General features: G+C 43.4%; 1 protein-coding gene across 3 annotated transcripts in view; it reads right to left on the reverse strand.

Moving 5' to 3' along the window:
• tle2b (TLE family member 2, transcriptional corepressor b) overlaps nt 1-12,498 on the reverse strand; it is a 38,494-nt gene extending 25,996 nt beyond the window's left edge. For all 3 annotated transcript variants that reach the window (XM_018728165.2, XM_018728166.2, XM_018728164.2), the window contains exons 1-3: nt 11,789-12,498; nt 4,313-4,410; nt 3,612-3,675 (exon numbers count right to left, since the gene is read on the reverse strand). In XM_018728165.2, the coding sequence (XP_018583681.1) occupies nt 3,612-3,675; nt 4,313-4,410; nt 11,789-11,812 (186 nt within the window). In that variant the 5' untranslated portion in view covers nt 11,813-12,498. The remainder of the gene's footprint in view (nt 1-3,611; nt 3,676-4,312; nt 4,411-11,788) is intronic.
• Nucleotides 12,499-20,856: the final 8,358 nt, after the last annotated feature.

Below are 20,856 nucleotides of genomic sequence, written 5' to 3' on the forward strand. Positions count from 1 at the left end.
GCTACATATCACTATACAGTACAAATTCAGCTGCAATTGGTTTTAGGCTCTTAAAACATATGCAATCTTTGGTACATCTGTCGCATTTTTTTTTTTAAAATCCCCAAGAGATCACACACCACTGCATGTCAGGGAAACATTTCCCTTACTGGGGGAGCATTCATTTTCACATCCTTACTATAACCTTGTACCTCAACCCCTTCTTCTAACCCTCCAGCTCTCCAGCTCTTGACCAAACAGCCAGTGATGTTCCTGAACAGAGCAAAGCAAGTCAGCGTGAGTCAGACAGATGAGCGTCGAAGGGTGAATCAATCCCCCTGACCCCCCCGACCTCAAACACGGCCCGCTGCAGGTGAGTGACCGCCACGATGGCCATCATACTGGCAGCCAGCAGGCCTCGCACTTGCTCTACAGAGGGTACATCTTCACGCACTGTGTCTGCAACATATGGTCCACCATTTCCAGACAATGATGACAGTCGCCTGTGCATGTTATCAAACTTAAATTTACAAATGTAATTTCAATAGATTTAAATTAGCCTAAAGAGCTGTGCGACGTCTGCTTCTGCTCTCTTGATGGTCCCGCACATGAAAGGTAAAGCACGGAGGTTCTTGGTTCTGGGTCCGTTGTGGTGGAATGACCTTCCCCTCTCACTCAGAACTTCGGAAACTATGTCTACATTCAAGAAGGGTCTGAAAACTCACCTTTTCCGGACCCATTTCACCCAAGATCTCTCCAGCTCATGTACGGTGTAAATGTTCATGGACCGTAACTTCATGAGCATCACCAGATAAAGCCTTTATTCAGCCACTACTCTGGCATTGTATTTGCTTGTTTGTGTATTTTATAATATTAAAAAAAAAAAAAATTGGTAGGAGGGTATCAGGATTTGTCTATCCTGTGTTTTATGCACCTACTTGAATGATGAACCTCGGTGTAGCAAGTGGTAGGTAACAAACTAGGTTTACTTGAGTCACATGTTTGCAGCCATGTCTCTTTCTCTTAATGTAATGCATAAATTGTACTTTTGCTGAGATGTACGTCACTTTGGACAAAAGCGTCTGCTAAATGAATAAATGTAAATGTAAATGACAGTAGACGGGAAATTTAAAAAATAAAAACTGTTTACAGGGAGTAGCGAAAGGCGGCACACATTATGTTGTTAGAAGATCATACAGGCTGCTTTCACTGGGAATTCTCACTCAGATGTGCAACATATCCAAAATGAACTTCCTCACACTTAGTCTTTAAGTCTTAGCTTTTTAAACACCCAGTGTTCTACCCTGTCTCTACCAATTAATCCTGTCTGCTACAAATCCATCATTTTTCCATAAATTATTCACAGAAAAATAAAAAGGAAAGAACATTCTGTGCCGCATTTTAAAAAGAAAAAAGTGAAAAAAAAAAAAAAAAAACAGAAAAATTGTACATGCATAAAGAATATAACGCACTGCCTGTCGAAACAAGTCTTCATGTACATGACAGGTCTAACTGCCTAAATATAGCCTTCTGGGTTATCTTCTCTCTGGGAAGCAGTGAGTCATTGTTACTTCACATTATTTACGTGTCTGTGCTTGTGCTTTTTTGTGCTACACCCGCCCTCACCCTCCCAGGCAGGCACACACACAGCCTTACATTGGCTTCACACATTGAGGGATTGCGTGTACACATGCACTCTTCGTAGACAGTCTTACAGGCATGAACACACACTTTTTATGAGCATAGGTATGCATGTGTGCAAAATACCCACAAAGACAGGCTCCGGATCACATTTACATAGTGCATAGCGTCACATGGAAACTAGTGCTGCGCTTGTCTGAAAACAGTTTGAACGTTGGTCTAAATCATGAGCCTCAAGAGTTTTCACTCTGGCTTGTCATCACGGCTGCTCGGAATTGGTGTTCTTGCTGACCACAGCTTTTCTGACAAACACAACCTGACATTTAATATATCCGATGCAGGTTTAAAGGTTGATCAAATGTCCCTAGTTTTCTACGGACAAGGAATGCCTTTCGGAATACTTGATCGCAGAGCCGAGAAACCTGCTGAGATACCATTGATGGGCAGGAGAACGTAAAACAATAAGGATGCAGATTTGATCTGCATTCAGTCTGTGTGGAGTTTTCATGTTCTCCGCATGTTTGGCTTATCCTCCTGGTGCTGGGGTTTCCTCTGACAGTCCAAAGATATGTTTCACGTTGTGTGAGCTAAATACTTTATATTGTGCATTATAAGTCACTTTGGAGAAAAGCTCCAGCTAAATGAATAAGTGTGTGTCTATACTATGTATATACTGTCACACTTATGCCTCAACGACAAGCATATGGTCGTAATCAGCAGGGTATAAAGAGCACCACTCCACCGCTCACCAGTAGCGGAATCTCATTGAGACAACCGTCCCCTTGCGCTTCTGAACCTTTGCCTTGCTTCTCCTGACCTGCTCCCTACATCTCCCTTCTTTGATCCCCCTACCTGTCTCCAAATTCCCAAATCCTGTCTCCCAAAGCCACAACCTTCACCTCGTCCCTTCGACCACATCTTTGGATCACCCTGGTACAACGTTCGCCTCTTGAGTTTGGACCTTCGCCTGCCCCTGACCACGAGAATTGCTTTGATCCTCCGAATCTCCAATGAATCACCCCGTATCCGCATCCACTGTCCTTAGTCTCGAGTCCTCAGTTGTGACACACACACACATATATATATACACACATATATATATATATACACATATATATATATATATATACACACATATATATATATATATATATATACACACATATATATATATACACACATATATATATATATATATATATATATATATATATATATATATATATATATATATATATATATAAATAAAACAACTGAGGACTGCGTGTGTCTATATATACACACACACACACATTGTCTGAAACCACTTGTCCCATGCAGGGTCGCGGCGAACCGGAGCCTAACCCGGCAACACAGGGTGTAAGGCTGGAGGGGGAGGGGACACACCCAGGACGGGACGCCAGTCTGCCGCAAAGCACCCCAAGCAGGACTCAAACCCCAGACCCACCGGAGAGCAGGACCCAGCCAAACCCGCTGCGCCACTGCACCCCTATATATATATATATAATATAGACACACACATAGATATTGCACAGGTCAACTCTACACCACAAGCTGTGATCTGTTTAAAAAAAAAAGAGTATTCACTGTACAGAATTATATTAAATACATGGCTCTTTCTGATTTAAGTTTGCTAAACTTTGAGTTTTTCAGCAGAAGGTTTAGATCACTTCCAGGACTGTGCTGTCTGTTTGTAAGATGCAGTTGGCTTGTAATACACAGAAATATTCTGTAGTCCGGGAAACGCAAATCAGTTCAAGCTGTACAGAGAGAAATGCATCTGTTGTTTCTGCAGTCACACTGTGTCTCTGTTAAAAGAATACCCGCACAGATGAAATGGATAATTTTGTTCTTTGTGTTTAATAGCAGGCAGTTCATAAGGATCGGTATTATTATGAACCGAAAATCCGCATCTCTACTGAACAGGTGTGGGAGTGTGGTCCATTGGACCAAAATGAAGTCTGTTGCAGGGAATAAGGTGGGTCACTCACCATGATGTAGTGCCTCTGCATCTCTGTCTTCTCACTCGCCAGTTTCTCGCACTCCAGCTTCAGGCTGTAGGAATAAACAGCAATGCAGCCCCAGCTCACTTCAGCGCTGCTCATAAACCTGCACGTGACCACACACGTGCTCGAGCTCAGCAGCCAGGACAGGACCACCTGGACCCCAGTCCTCAAAGACGTATATCACTGTCATGGAGACCGTTTACGTTTCAGATGAACAGGAAAGCAAAAATTTCCAGGATGATTCAGGGTCCCACCTGGAAAATGCCCCCACACACAATATGGATCTTTCTCCATGGTATTATAAACAGTTCTGGGTGTCAGGGCATTATCTGCAGGCTCATTTAAGGTACGACAACAATGAATTATAATTGTGGTTTCAAAGTAAAGTAGGAGGAACATCTAATCTGGTCAGCAAGTTTCACAGCTTTGCATAGTATAATGTAATTTATACAAACTTGAAATGTGGAAAAAGATAAGAGTGCAAGGAAATACTCAGTTTACTAATATATCTGTGTTACATAAAATGTCTGGCAGATACTGTATATACAAATACCTACACACACAGTATTACATGTGTGTATACACACATTCACATAAACATACTAAAAGTAGGGGAAGTTTTAAGTGCAGTTAACATGCAACTAAATACAAATTAGATTTTAATTCACTTGTGGTTCCAGGCCTACCTGTGGTACTGTGCCTGGAGGAACTGGAACTCCTCCTTGATGCGGTCCAGTGTCTCCAAGACTGTGAACTTGAAGGACTGGCCGGGCTGCAGAGGGACCTGGGAAGGGAGACAAGGTGAGAGAAACCATAAGAAGTTAAAATGCAGTTAAGGTATTGTTGAGGTAACAAACCACCATGAGTTAGGCCCATTGTATTTTAGGTCCTCACTAAAAACCTACATTAAATATTGGAATTAAAAAAAAGAATCTGCACATGTAAACACAATATGCCATAAGACTCCCTAGAGGCTATGCTGTAGGAGGAAAAGATTACAGTGCCTGCAGTTGATTATATTAAACATTTATTTCTCTAATACATGTATTTTTACATACTGGGAAATTCAGACCTTGAAAACCAAGGAAATAAAAAGCCATACCATCAGTCTCTATGTTTTTTGTCCCCTACAAAGAGAGCATTTTCGTTTTTTCATTGTGCTTATATTAAGAAATGGATATGTGAAATCTGGACTTCTACTCATCCCACATCAGCTCCTGATTCATACTTCACGTCAAATTGTAGCTACTCCTACACAGCAGCACTGAACCTTGCAGGTATGCTACATCTGTCTGGTTTTCCTCCAGCATCCTCTTGGCCCTTAATCAAACAGGATTGTGTTGGTGCACCTGTGGTACTTACATTAACTTACTGGAATGCTCAGCTACCTACACTGACCAAAATTAACATCACCATTACTGACATTTCTTATACCAAGGACACTAAATAGATTCTAGGGAAAATAAAACTGTAGAAAGAAATAGCTTATAATGAAAAAAAAAAAAAAACAGAAAATTACACATCTTTTCAGGTGGGCTGCTATGTTAAATACACACACACACACACACACATTTTCAGAACCGCTTGTCCCATACAGGGTCACGGGGAACCGGAGCCTACCCGGCAACACAGGGCGTAAGGCCAGAGGGGGAGGGGACACACCCAGGACGGGACGCCAGTCCGCCGCAAGGCACCCCAAGCGGGACCCGAACCCCAGACCCACCGGAGAGCAGGACTGTGGTCCAACCCACTGCGCCACTGCGCCCCTCTATGTTAAATATTTACATTTATTTATTTAGCATGTGCTTTGTCCTCCAATCTAGCTATGGGGACTTACAATGCTAGATACACTCTCAGTAATCATTCGTTCAGTTACGCACACTACATATGACTCCATAATCACAGAGCAGATCAATATCTCACACACACACACACACACACACACACACACACACACACGAATCTCTTCACTTCACCTGAAAAGCATGTCTTTAGACTGTGGGGAGGAAACCACAGCACTTGGAAGAAATCCACCACAACAGAGGAAGGATATTGACCGAGTCAGATTTAACCTACAGTACATCTGAGCAGAGCACACATGCTTTCAGTTGATGCCCTGTGCCTCCACACAATCTCTTGAAACATTCAGAAACAAATGCTTGTTACAAAGTCACAGGGTATAACTCGTATGACCACCCCATATCGGGCAGCAGGTGGTGTAGTGGTTAGAGCTGCTGCCTCTGGACACAGAGGTTACAAATTTGAATTTAATCTCCTGGCGTACTACTGAGCAAGACATTCACCCTAAAAATTGCTCCAGTTTGAAAAACAATTATAAGATGTATAAATGGGTAAATCATTGTAAGGTGTTTTAACGTAAAGGATCAGCTAAATAAATGTAAAGTATATAGATTGACAAGCTCCTGCTGTAACCATGAAACTCCCTGCTGCAGTTGCAAAGGTACAGGACACAATCATGGAAAATCACATTAATTTAAATTTGTAGTTTGCCTAAATTTCAGGGTCTGCAAGTCTCCGTGTTACAAAACACGAATCAGTCTGGACTTTTAGGCCTTCGCTTTCTTACTTTTGACAGCCAGTCCATCTCTTTTTCCGTCATTACCTTCTTTACCTCTGCATGACCTCTCAGTTCTGTACTATAGTACCCTCAGTCGAACCCAGTGATCTACAGCCTAGCAATCGGTGCAGTGCCTCTCCTCCTTACCTCCCTCTCTCTGCAGGGTGAGGGTTCAGTGGCTCAGAGCTGCCCGGTTAAAGGATTGGTGGTTTCAGTAGGAGCTTAATTAGTCTAGACAAGCAAAATTCAATTAAATTTCAATTAAGCTAACGGTAGAGGTCAGACACTCTGCAGGCTTTCCAGTAATTAAGCTGCAGGCTCAGCGCTGCCTGGACTGGCTCAGACCATGAAGGGGAGGAGGAGGCGGTGGTGTCTGCCACCATATCCCCACTGACCTTGTTTCACACCACAACGAACCCGAGAGTTCCCCTCCTCCTGCTCTATTTAGGAGCAATGCGGCAGTTCACCACTTGGCACACTTCACCCTTACGCGTTTTTACATACCCTATACTGTCTTGGCGTCAGTCGGCATTCACTTTACACTACTCTGAACTGGACCTCGGCACTGCTTTTCTAGGCTGGGAGCGCACTGTGTCTGAAATGCACGATTTAAATATATGATTTAAACAATACGTGTATCGGCCTTTTCCCAGCTCATAATCCAGTCACAGCTGAAAGGCATAAATAAATGCTTTGGAAAGTCAGCCCACAGATACAGCTGATCACTGGAGAATATGCAAGCATGAGTAAAATGCAAAGGGGAGCCCAAGCCACAACCTCCGGGCTGAAATTCAGCATCAGACGACACGTGGTATCCTGAAACTCAAAACTGATCCAGTTAATCTATGGGGCAAAAACAGAGAGCCATGTGGGATGGCAGTCAATCACAATTTAGCCAAGCTGCAGCAGGCCAGGGGATATTTATAAGGGATTATCTGTGGAGGGTGGCTCAAAAGATCCCTTGACAATACAAGAAAAACACGGAATCACCAGGCCCAATCAGGCTGTCACTCAGCAGCAGGCAACATCATCCTTTTGCTGCGCAATCACGACTGCAAGACACTCAGACGCTGAGAGAGACACAGGGAGACGTGCGAATGCCGTAAGTCTGCGATAGGCTTTCTGTGCGCGGCCAAGGATGAGCTGGGCACGGAGACATCAGAGTGCCATGAAATAATCATCCGCTGGTGAAATATTTAGAGAGAGGCGTAAAGAGATGAGGAGAGCGAGCTTGTGGGAGGGGAACATCAGGCAAGGAGCCCATTCTCCCTCCCCTTCCAACTCCACATGCTGTTTCCACAGATCCTCCCATTCAACACAGCTTGGGTGGGACCACACGTCACCTTATTTACACTAACAGAGGTCATCCCAAATAGTTATATGGAATAAAATGATCAAAAGTGAAGAATTTAAAACGTACAATCGGCACTGAAGCAAAAGCAATACTTTTCCTCTTAAAACCTGCCCGATAATAACTGTAGCGCTGATGTATCATAGCACCTGGACTGTGTGACCAGATGTGGGTTGGATCCCTACTCGTTCTGTGTGGAGTCTACATGCCCTCTTAGTGTTCACGTGGGTTTCCTCCGATGGTCCAAAGACACGTTTTAGGTAAATTGTTTTCTCTCAGTTGCCAACAGTGTGTACACACACGTGTGTGCATTACGTTACCGGATCGTGTAGATGGATGAATAATCGCAGGGAATTAGTGCAGTGTATCTCGCACTTCAAGTCACCTTGAATAAAGGTGTAAGCTACGTACCACATGCATAGAAATCACTGTACATTACTTTGGAGAAAAGTGTTTAATAAATGAATGAAGGTTCTGCCTTTTTTCAATTAACACCCGTGGCAGCTGCCTAACTTATTTCCATAGTTTATGTAACTTTAACATATACTTACATAGAAAGGATATTAAAAAAGATAAAAACATTTGAGGAGTAAGGTAGGCACAGATTTTCATCTATTGACATGGTATCCCTCATCAAATTTTTAAAACTAGGAATATCGCTCAGTTGCATGTTTTAAGTCATTCCAAGTACTTTTTAAAGTTCTTTACATTTAAAAAGCCTCTGAATACAAGTCGTCACTGAATACAAGTAAGAAAAAGAATGGTTAGTGTTGTCAGGGAAATGTAGTCAAGCTGCATTTTTAAGAAAAATCCACTCACATGGGTGGAAACAGCAGATCTTCATTGGAGTTGGAGCGACCAGTGCTGGTTATAGTGGCCAAAAACTCTTGGCTTGTTACCTTGCACAGAGGTCCTTGTAACACCGAGCACGTTCAAACCTCTGCACCTAGATGTTGTCCGAACTCCGTCGTAGCTGGATTTTAGCCCTCATACCAGAGAATGATGAGGCAGCAGTGCCAAGCTTGCTCTACCAGTTCCCAATAAAGAGGCCAGTTTGTCGTGGCAGCCGTCTATTGTGGTGGGGGCAAGAAGCCTGCTGGAGAGGAAGAAACTGCCAGGAAAGCCTATATTAGAAACTGGGGCCTGACAGCAAATAGCACCAAAAGGAAGACAAACTGTGGTTTGACCGTTTTTTAAAATATATCAATAAATAAATAAATAAATAAATAAATAAATAAATAAATAAATAAATGAAGGAAGGAAGGAAGGAAGGAAGGAAGTATTTACTTATTTTCTCTGAAACACAGACTACCGTTAGCCATAATGACATAATGGGAGCTGGAATTTTTGGCTCAACGGGGCCCAGACTTAAAAGGCAACGGGTGTGTACACACAAACACGTAAATGGGAGCAAACACACACGCGCGTGTGCCTGCAGCCCCCAGTCCTCCATTAATGGAACATGTGTGGATTCTGGAGCCGGAAAATCCCCCCCCCCCTGCCCCCCAACCCCCATATGTTTACATAGCAGTGACAACGGAGCCAGACCAACCCAGCCCTATGGCAGTAAGAGTCAGAACAAAATGTGCAGCACAGCAAGCTTACGGGGAAATTGAGAAAAGAATTGAAGTTTAAATTTCATTTGAAGTTTAATGAGCCACACTAAAAACTGCAGCATTGTATAATTTCAGAAAAGGTACTATACATGTCCTGAACAAGTCGGAATGAGATGAAGAGGACAGACAGTCTCATGAAATTCCACCTCGAATCCAATCATGTACAACATGATACCTCAGGCAGTGGCAGTTACATGATGGACTTTCGAGTGACACCACAGAATCACACAGCAAGACAGAGGAATGGGTCACTGCCCACTTACCGTTTAGCAGTGTCTACTATTATTATTTCAACTTGTGTCTCTAATCCCCTCATGTTCTGGCAACTTCCGAGTAAAGTTAAGCATTTTGAACCGACCGAAGTCGAGACATGGAAAGAAAGCGAAAAGGAAGGGGGCGAGGGCGAGGAGACATTTCACCAGAATCTGTGGTATTCCGGTGCACAGTCTCACTGTAGATCAAACTCCTAGTGACATGCAGACCCTAAGCCAGTCCTTCCGGACTTTTCTTTCCTTCACCCTCCCCAGCAGATGAGGACCTGTTCAGTGCTCAGACGAACACTCTCCAGACATTCTTTCACGGCACATGACAGGGTGTCCACTCTGTGAACACACACCGAGTCTGCCTGCGGGGATGTCGCCCCCCTCAGCTGCTTTTATGTTTCTCTCTCCTACAGAACCGAGGTCTTTCTCACCCCACTGTTTTCCCGCCCTGCTTACTAGGTGCTCGCTTCTGTTCTCTATTTCTTTGGCTCTCCAGCTTCCTCTAATTTCTTCCTCTGTGGTGAAGAGAAGAAATTTGTACACAAGATACAGGATGAGGATTCATATAAAGAACGTTTAAGGTAACGTTTCCACATCCATTCGGGTCTTCGTTGCTTTTTTGTATCTGCAGACATCTGTATCTGGTCTGATAGACAACAGTCATACAGTTTGTTTTGTATCACAGCCACCAACTCGGCAAACCTATGACTTTAGTAAACCTACTGTCAAATGTTCAATAACCATTCAATAAAATATTTTTCACCCATATCATTTGGTGATTTGAAGCAAAAGCCCAAAGTGATTGATCCTCAAACCCCTGCCATGAGATCCAACGTTAGATTGCTCTCTGAAGACGTTGAGTGGCTATAGGAAGTTTGAATTTCGCAACTCTGGAAACTCAAGGCGTGGCGGCTAACGCATTCACAACCTTTTTTTTATTGTTATTGTTTTTGGCAGGTCAGTTCACAGCGCAATACCCGTTTCAGATAGCAGTAACCGCAAAAATCCAGCGGAACTAATTACCAGTCCGGCAGCTGTTTACCATGTAGCCACACCTTAACCCTTTCAGGAAGGCTCTACCGAAAATAGAGCATCTACAAAGCTGTTTCAGGCATCTACATACGTATGTACCTATGTATGTTTTTCCAAAAGGGTTTTCAGCCCAACCAAATAGCAGTATCCAAAAGTAAAATCTTGTCTTTTAAAAATATGGAACCTGGATTTTTTTTGCCACATGTAACGATTATGTTCAGTCACAGATTCAACGTATGCCTTTGTGACTGTTCATTCAGTTAGTATTACATAAAATCCAGCAGTTGTCTGGGGTTTCTAGTTTGAAAGAGGACATATCTGTTATTGTCAAGGACAAAGCAATCAGGAACAGATGACACACACGTGCAAAATTGTGTCAAGGCTGTACATCCCTAAGGAATGAACCAACCCCAAGCGAGGGTCTTAAGCAGATCTATACAAAGCACCGAACTTACTGCTCCACCTGGCATTTTCACAAAAAGTTGCCTGCACTTCAGGATATTATTTGTGAACAGATTCCCTCTACCCTCTTGAAAGAGTCACCAACACCCAACATCATAAGGCATAACTCTAGAGCTCTTCTTCCTCATGAGCATTGCTTGAATGAAGCCAAATGTTCTGTAATAGACAGACAGACACTATATTGATCCCCAGGGGAAATTCAGTTGCACATGATATGCTCTGAATCATCATTCTACAATTTTCTACTTGTTTCTTTTATTTTAAGCACTGCCTAATCCTGAACATTATCCGTCACTTTGCCAATTTCTTGCTGCAAAATGTTAATAATTTTCAAGCCAAGCAATGCAAGCTGCGATGAATGAAATAAAAGTCGCCTTTCCCAGTAATACAGCTGAACCCAATAATGGACCGATTCCCCACAGAGTGCAAACTGAAACTCCCCCCGGCCTTCCCTCCCTGTCCACACCCCCACCAGCCTCTTCTTACCACACCGTATTACACCCCACCCAGGTACACACTCTAAAGGGGCTGTGGGGAAGCTGTGGGTAGTAAACCGCCCTTTACTATAGTAGACTCTCTCCACAAACACAGTACATGCCGAGTATGGTTACAGAACTGAAAGCAGTCAGGAACTCCTCCTCGTCACGACCATGATGAACAGACAGGAGGAGAGGATGTTTAACGTTAGATAAAGGGAGGGGGGTAAATGAAACCTTACCTTGCTTAAATTTTTGGCTTTCCATCCTGTCTAATTCTTCATATTCATGTCATCTCCAAACACGATAATATTAATGTCACCTCGCCTCGCCGGCCACTCCTGGTCTTTCAACGACAAGGCGGAACGAAAGTGCACGACTTACCGGGTGCCGTCCCTGCGGGTACATTTTTGTTGTCCCGGAACGGAAGAGAAGACGCCACCGCCACGGTCCACTAAACGGCCAGGGTCGAGCCCAGGACACCCTCCAAACCAGATATACCTCCTACTCTCCACCGGAGACGAGGAAATCCAAAAGTCACGTCTCTGGTCCGTGCTTGCTTGGAGTACTCTCCCTCCAGGTCACTCCAGAAGAGAAGAGAAGCAGTCAGAATTCTGACAGCAGAGCTCAGTCAGTCCATCAGAGTGTCCATCATCACAAAGCAGTCTGACTCTCTTCTTCTACTCTTTTGCTTTCTTTCTGCTCCTGCTTGCAGTGCCAAAGTCGCACTCTTGTTGTTCTCTGGCTGGCTGTTTGTCACTCCGAGTTCCCATGCATTGCACAGGCGGCCAAGTCAACTTGAGAATTAGTCCTGGTATCTATGTGGCCCCGTTCTTCATCCCTTCCACCAAAAGGGACACAAACATAAACACGGTCCCTCATCCAAATTTACAAACAAGCTCTGTCTGCTCTGTGTTTCTACCCACGACTCTCGATCTAGAAGAAGAGAAGAAACCCTCGGTGAAGCAGCCTCGGTGTTTTCTGTAGAAAAAAAGCAAGAAGAAACAAGAGCACCCAAGAGCTGTTTTTAATCTGAACCCAAAAAAAGACGCAGGAAGGCAGGAAAGAACAGCAGGTCACTAGGAGATCCAGCAGGCTTTTCAGCAGCAAGCCCTACACTGTAATATATTGTGCCTGTTGGCTTCAACACAAACACGACTACGGCTGCACTTAAGGTGGAGCGGAAGAGATAACGGGACCGAAAGGCTCACCAGCCCATCAAGTGTGAGCCAGTGCAGGGGTACTGAGTCCAGGCAAGCAAAAAAACAACCAACGCATCTATGTTTTCTTGCAAATTTGTGGCAGCCAATGCATTTTGCATCAAAAAACAATATCTTAGACACGAGAAATGACATGGAGATGGGGAGCAGTTTTTGGTGATCCATTTAAAACTGAGACAACTCTGGTAAAACCTGCACCTGCTATCAAGGTAAGTACTGTGGTGTGAAACCTGGAAATCCTCAACGGGCTCTGCAAGGAAGCACGATCTAAATTACGCACTTAACAGCTCTTTTTAGCTGTTATTCCTGAGACTCCCCAAAGCACAAGGCCCTCACTGCTTGCTTGTCTCTAATGCCTGTTTATTTAGAAGAGTGGCACGGTTGAACTTTATACATCCAGGCACCAACGCACAATATGGAATATCCCCTCTCTCTGCTGTCTCCACTGCTCCACCTTGTAGTGACAGTGCAGCTGTCATGTATCGATCACCACAACATCCAGGTTTGATGCCCTTTCCACTTGTCTCAGACTCATAGCTCTGCTGTTTTTCACTTTAGCCACTCTAGCCATTTGACTTCTGTTTACATGGACACCGAGACACACGAGAACATCACAAATCACTAGGGTCGGATCTAATTTAAGCTACACATAGGTTAACCAATCGATAAGTTCATACATTTCCAAACCTCTTGAAACCGTTGACACACAAACATCCTTCAACCTGTTTTCTAGATGACCTTCAAATATTGACAGATGGATTATGTTTAAGTCTTAACAAATGACTGCAGTCATCATTATTTGTAACAGTTGCTGTGTCAAGACTGGCTCTCTCAGGGAATGGGTGGACAGAGTGTTCCTCCTCATGCCTGCAAAAACCAGAAGGAAAAGACAGAAGACACCTCTTACCTTTCTTCCGGACACCTAGCTGACATCTGCCCTGGCTTCACCCTTAACTTGCCTCCTGCACTGCTCTTCAGTTGACTTTCTCATCTTCTGTTGTTTTGCCTCCCCAGCTTCCTTTTCTGTCTGTCTTAGCAGGTCAGGAGTGGCACTAATCTTTGCTATCTACCTGCAAGAATTAGGCAGGTAATTGTTCACACAGCTACTTCACAGCATTTCATCTTGATAACAAGCAAAAGAGTGTGAAACAGGCTTTGAGGCCCAAGTGAAATACCTTAAGATACCAGTGTTTGACACAGGTAAAGCAGTATGGGACCCCCATGTTTTATATACATGTATATAAAATACACTTACTTCCAGTCCATGATTACTCTAAAAATGTTTCCATACTAGCCTAATTATTTAGCCCAAAATAAACATCACCCAGCCAGTAAGTCAGCTAGTAGCACAGTAAGTAGTGCAATTGCCTTTGGACCCATAGGTTGCAGGTGTGAACCTCACCTCTGGCTGTAGTACCATTGAGCAAGGTACCTACCTTAAATTACTCCAGTAAAATTACCCAGCTGGGTAAATAACTGTAATCTCAATACTGTAAGTTGCTTTAGAAAAAAGCATCAGGTAACTGTAAGAAGCACCCTTAACCAGAGCAGTTAACACATAACTCCCCAGGTTCAGTAATACACCATCGCTGCATGCAATAATTACTTTGTTTTGAGGTATCGTGGGGGAGAACAGCTCTTGAATCATGTGATATTTTGACGACTGAAGCCCAGCAATGTTATTGAAAAGTGCCACTCGAGTACATGTGCAACGGAAGTGTTCAGGCAAAATGTCCTGTAGACAGGAGTATGCGATAAGAACATAACCGAGCTATCCGTATTCATGAAAGAAATCACCAATTTTTTAACTTGTGCAATATAATCTTTTAATGTGTGACGTATATGGGAAAGGGTGAACCTGAGCACCAAGATTTAACTGCAGGCAGCACCATTTTTCCAGTGAGCATCCCGAGGCTTAAAGAATTTGATGGAAGAGAGTGGGAATTGGTCCAACCTGAATGCAAAATGAAAATGTCAGATAACACTTGTATGGAGCATGTTCCAGAAGACGCTCCATTTGTTCGGTCCTACTGAGGAAGAGCCCGTTCCGCCTCCCTGCGTGTTTAAACCCTACCTTTTTGACTCTTCCAGCCCTATTTGTTTCAGCCTGGACAATGAGCCCAGTAAACCTCTTAATTACACCCTCAACCGTAGCTTCATACTCTTTGTCTTTGTCTGTTTCACCCATTGTTGTTTGACCACTGAACCAAAATGTCAGCCATGTCCAAAATTTTATACAATAGTAGGAGGAAACAAAAGCATCCCCCAGTCAGACGAACAAAACGACAAAACATAAATGCCTCTATTTTCCAGAGGTCCGGTTTCTTAAATCACACTTCATTTTTAACTGGACTTTTACTGTTAATGTACTGGTGTATTTTAAGCCATATATTCTATTCCAGTTTTTATTACATTAGCTATACAGTAATTATAAGGGATACAAAATTACATCATTTGAGATGTACATGTTACATAGGTGCCTCTGCAGTCTCTAAAGTATTCAAAATAGTTCAGCTTGAAGTCTGCTTATCAATTACTTTCCATTTTCTTTTTAACACTTTGTGGCCATATCTGGATTTTCATGTCCTAAAGTTAAATGATCCAACTCAAAGTCTACCTGTGTGGTCAAGGAAAATGTGGAAAATCATACATGGCTTACATGTATTGTGGCACTTGGACTTTATTAGCTCATTTGCTCAATAACCGTACATATTTACCTTAGCATTTATCTATGATTTAAAACTGATGAATATTCTATGAATGAAAATAATCATCTTGTCCCGAGGCCACTAAGGAGTCCAATGAGGAAAAACTGGAAGGCTAGATATCTGTAAAAAGGTTACTTGTTGTTCATGTTCCCACTCCTAACATACTGTTTTTTTGTAACATCTGTTCCTTATTTAAGTGTATGAATATTAAATTATACCTGTACTCAAAGTCCTTATCCCGATCATAAGCAGTACCCTATAATTCACCGGTGTTTAAAACACAAAAATGAAAAAGTTTGCTATAAAACTGCAAGGAGGAGGAATTCTTTCTGTTCGTTTCTTTCGGTAATGAATCATGTTACTAATAAGCTGACACACCGAAGAAAATCATCCTTAGTCTTTGCACAGCTACTAGTATTTTTAACTGTCATTTCAACTGCATTTTGATTCGCTACTTGTCGCAGTAGATGAAGGCTGAACAACCGGACATTTCTGTCGTCGAACTGTATTTCAAGGGCGAAGACAACACATCGGAATATGAAAAACGTGGATAAAACACACGTCATCCGTCGACAAAACCAACACCGCCGCCGCCGCCACGGGACCGCGCCGAAGACATTGGCGCGAACGGCTCGCGCCACCTTAAACGCCCGTCGCTGCTGAAAAGCCTTCTCGCTTTTCAATTGGTCCTCAGAACCCACATTACAGCCAGTAAAAGCAGGCAGAGCCCACGTTGGGTCGTGACATCAGAAGCTGAAATAGGCCAATCCTAACCTGGGTGGCCAATGACTGGCTGCAGGCGGTGGCGAGGCGGCAGTGTTGTCTGTGGGGATTGTGGGCAGTGAAGTTCCAATTGTTCTGCGCGCCCCCTCATCCGTCCGCGGCTGCGCTGTCAGTCACGCTACATCAGCGCTTGGTCAATTCCACTGTTATTTCACCGCTAGATTCTGACACTGGATACCAAACCGCTGTACAACAGCCGTAAACGACTAACACATTGTTAACATGCAAAGTTAGAGAAAGAATATTTAACCGTTTTCAATGTTCTGTGTCATAAATGGTGGTGATTTTTTTTTTTTCTTTTTTTTTTTTTTTTTTTTTTTTGCCTACCAGTTTCGTACTGCAGCTTATTGACTGCCAGCCCAGGGCAGCAAGTTGCAGACTGCTCTGCGTCATGTGCAGGGAGAGGAAGCAGAAGGGAATTGCCTCGTGCTATAATTCATGATGCCCATTTTATGTCCCCCATCAGTCTTCCTCTAAATTAGAAGTGCGGTCACCTCTCCTTTCCCGGGAGAGGCAGTGCTGATCTGCCTTGTGACAGTGTTGTGTCAGCTCTGCGCTTGTCTCTGACGGCGTTACCAAGTGCCTGCGCATAAAGTCCCAGTGTCAGCATGTATCGATCGCTCTGATAGATCACTCTGTCAGGGCCTATTACCTGACAGAGCAGCTCACCCACCTCTGCCACCATACCTCATTACCTTCAGCCACACTTCAGAGCTGCTATTTGTCTCTTATTTAATTTCACTCACTTGTTGCACCTCTTGTACAGCTTGCCGGTCTGGGCTATTATTACTAATGTGCAATAATGGCTGTGTTGAGAGCATCTAGGAGCAGAGCTCTAAAAATGTACGCCTCACAAAAATGGAGTGTTGTTCTAAAAAAAAAAGTCAAACTTTCCACAAAGCCAGAGCTGCGTAATTGTCTCGGCGGAGTTTGCAGAAAAACGTCAGAAGTCGCCCGATCAGTCAACAGTCAGAAATGCAAACATATGTTTGTGTGTGTTTGCGTGTGTGTTGGCGTGCCATTTTCCGCTTCCTTTCGTTGTGTTGCTCGGTCACCGCTAAGTTTCACTGCCTTTCATAACTCCAATTAAATGTGTCCCAATGATTTCCTGCTCGGTTACAAGGCTTCTGGTGCACAGTTGGGTTAGGGGTGTTTTAATGCAAAAGGGGCGGCACGGTGGCACAGAGTAGCGCTGCTGTCTCACAGCACCCGGGTGGTGCGAGAGGACGTGGGTTTGATCCTTGCTCAGTCTGTGTGGAGTTTGCACGTTTCCTCCAGGTGCTCTGGTTTCCTCCCACAGTCCAAAGACATACTGTTCAGGTTCACCCATAGTGTGTGAGAGACAGAGAGAGTGTGTTCCACTGATGTATAGATGAGTGACCCATTGGAAGTAGTGTATCTAGCAGTGCGTGGCCTGATAACACTACACAGAGTTCACTGGAAGTCGCTTTGCAGAAAAGTGTCTGCTAAATAAATACATGTAAGGGTGCCACTTAATAATAGGGATGCAAAAGATTTTCATGGAACAGGAAATGCCTCCAAACATGATGGGATATGGACACAATCCTTTTCAACTCTTTCTCTTTGTTTCCTTGTGTGTTGTACAGTATTGTTTGGATGTTATAAGGTGCATGGATCTAAGGGCATAGACCTGTAACCGAAAGGTTGCTGGTTTGAAACACAGAAAGAGCAGAACTTATTTTTGTTTTGTACTTATCTCACTCCCTTGTCATGACCGGGCTGTTACGAAAAAATAAATATTTTTGAGAATACTGTACTGTGTAGTAATCACATTGTCACAGTCTTAGATGAAATGCAGCACTTAAACACATCGACCTATCAGAGGAATAAAAACAACTAACATGTTCAAACTTAATAAAATCAAATAAGACTTAATTAAATATTGAAACAATTAGAAAGTTGTACTCTTAATGAGAGCACAAAGACACAGAAATATTAGATAAAGCCAAGAAAGTGAGATGATACAGCAGATAGTGGACACTAGAGAGGTTTCTACGGATACCTGAAGCTGTGGAGACAGGGAGCAGAAGCTCATTCCACAGTTTAAGAATTAGGGAGGACCTTTCAAAATAGCAAAATTTTAGGTGGCTGTGCACAAAAGCCTCACATACACACACACACACACACTTTCAGAACCGCTTGTCTCATTTGGGGTCGCGGGGAGCCGGAGCCTATCCCGGCGACATAAGGCGTAAGGCTGGAGGGGGAGGGGACACACCCAGGACGGGACGCCAGTCCATCGCAAGGCACCCCAAGCGGGACAGACCCACCGGAGGGCAGAACCCTGGTCCAACCCACTGCACCACCGCGCCCCCACGCCTCCCATACACATATGTTTTATTTATTTACCCATGCATACATCTAATATTGTGTGAGACAGCCAATCATGCAGTTCTTTCACATTCTTTCAATGCACATCAACAAAAATAGTCAAAGTGACGATCCCTGCACAGTTATTGGTTTATTACTTTCATTAATAATTACTTTATTGCTCATTACATATTAAGTAGCCTCCCCACAGATGCATGCACAGTGAAGTAGAATATTCTGAAATAATTTGTAGTGCCTTAAAATAAATTCTGATGTTCTATGTGCTGAATTTACTTTGAAAACTTTGAAAACTGCAATGTGCAGGAAAAACAGAACGACTTGCTGCCAGAAATGCCCTCCTTCTCATTCATCCCCCATCTTGTTGTCTCCAGTTTGCAGTTTCACTTCTTTCTCTGTCCAGTCTTTTACAAATGTTATTTAAGTTTTCGCAATACTGGCAACTGTATCTGTGGCCAGATGCAGTTCAGAACACCAAATGGAATTGCAGTTCATGATGTGTGAATTTGTGTGCCTTATTGCCTAAAGAGCAGTGGGTATGAATGCAAAAATGCACATGATGGCACACACATTTTCTGAACCACTTACCCCATACAGGGTCATGGGAGCCTTACCCGGCAACTCAGAGCATAAGGCTGGAGGGGACACACCCAGGACAGGACACCGGTCTGTCACAAGGCACCCCAAGCAGGACTTGAACCCCAGACCCACCGGAGAGCAGGACCCGGTCTAACCCACTGCACCCCCGTGCCCCCTTACCTCTACCCATGATGGCACATTAAGTAAATCCCAAGAGACACTGCTGTTTAATTTCTCAAAACAGGAGGACTGCGGCTGCATGCGTGAGCAAAGAAAATGAGAAGACTGAGGGGTTTGTGTGAATGCAAATGTGTAGGCATGGGTTAGAGGTGCCAGTGATGTACTGTCCAGCTCCAGTGACCAACTGTGAGAACAAACGGAAGGAACGAGGCTGGTGAGGAGCACAATGTCTCCCAAAGTGCCAAAGTCGAGCCTGACACAGATACAAGAGGTACTTCAATAGTTTGTGTATGTTTACAGAGGCAGACATATACTTTTTAGAAGTGCCTTAAACCAATCATTCATCTGTAAAGTCGTCTTTTACAACCGGGATCCAGAAAAGAAGTATGAATACTTTTCGGGTGCTGAGAGTTTCAATTTATTGACTGTTAATTTATAGTTCTTCTTTTCCTCACATATTTCCTGTTATGGTGCTCTATCTTTTGATCCAGGAGTCATATGCTTTCCTTCGACGTTTACAAGCAGGATTTAGTCACATTTAAAACCTGAGAACCCTATCAATCTGGATCGCTCACTTAATTGCAGCTGGTAGTGTAGTGGTTAGAACTGTTGTCTGCAGCCCCAAAGGCTACAGGTTTGAATCTCACCTCTAGCTGTAATACCCTTGAGCAAGGTATTTACCCAGAACTGTGCTAGTAAAATTATCCAGCTCTATAAATGGGTAAATAATTGTAGGTATATTAACATTGTAAGTTACTGTGGAGAAAACTGTCAGCTAAATGAATAAATGCCTCATCAGCTAAGAGCCTAGGAGTAATGATTAACTTGAGTCTGTCTTACTCTCAATATTTCGAAGCCACAACATGGTCCTGCAGATACATCCTGTTCTGCCCTTACTTCACAAGAAACTTTATGCAACTTCTGGTACAGGTCATGGTGATATCCTGCCTGTACTACTGCAACTCTTTCCTGTCATCAAACCTCTCCAGCTGACACAGAACGCTGCTGCATGAGTATTGTTTGACCTGTCAGAGTGTTCCCATGTTTCCTCCCTCCCCGTTTCTTTGCATTGGCTTCCTATAGCTGCCGGATCAAATTCAACACTCCGGTTAGAGCCTACAAGGCCATCATCGGATGCGATCTACAAGACCTGATCACTCGCTACACCCCGACGAGGCTGTTATGCTCCTTCACCTCTGCCTGCTTGGTGGTCTCATACACAAAAGGTCCAAAATCAAAACATTAAGGATTTTAGCTCAGGTTCCAGTGAGGTGGATTGACCCCCCCACCCCATCCCACTCAGAACTGCTGAATGTCTCTCTTAATATTCAAGAAGGGTTTCAAAATTCACCTCTTTTGGTTTCACTTCTCCTCATCTCATAAAAGCTCAATAAATGTGTATGCATTTATGCTTTAATAACGGTTTCTTTAATAATTAAAAAGCCTATAGCCAGGTACTCATGTAATGGATACAGGTTTGAATGGTTTTATGTGACAAATGGACTGTACTGAAGAATCACGTGTCTGCATCCAAATCTCTCCTTCTGTTGAGCCAATGCACTTTTTGAATTATTCTCTGAGTTGTATGCCGCTTTGGATAAAAGCATCTGTTAAATGAATAAATGTGAATGTA

This window comes from Scleropages formosus, chromosome 9 (assembly GCF_900964775.1).
Source record: "Scleropages formosus chromosome 9, fSclFor1.1, whole genome shotgun sequence".
Taxonomy (NCBI): Eukaryota; Metazoa; Chordata; class Actinopteri; order Osteoglossiformes; family Osteoglossidae; genus Scleropages; species Scleropages formosus.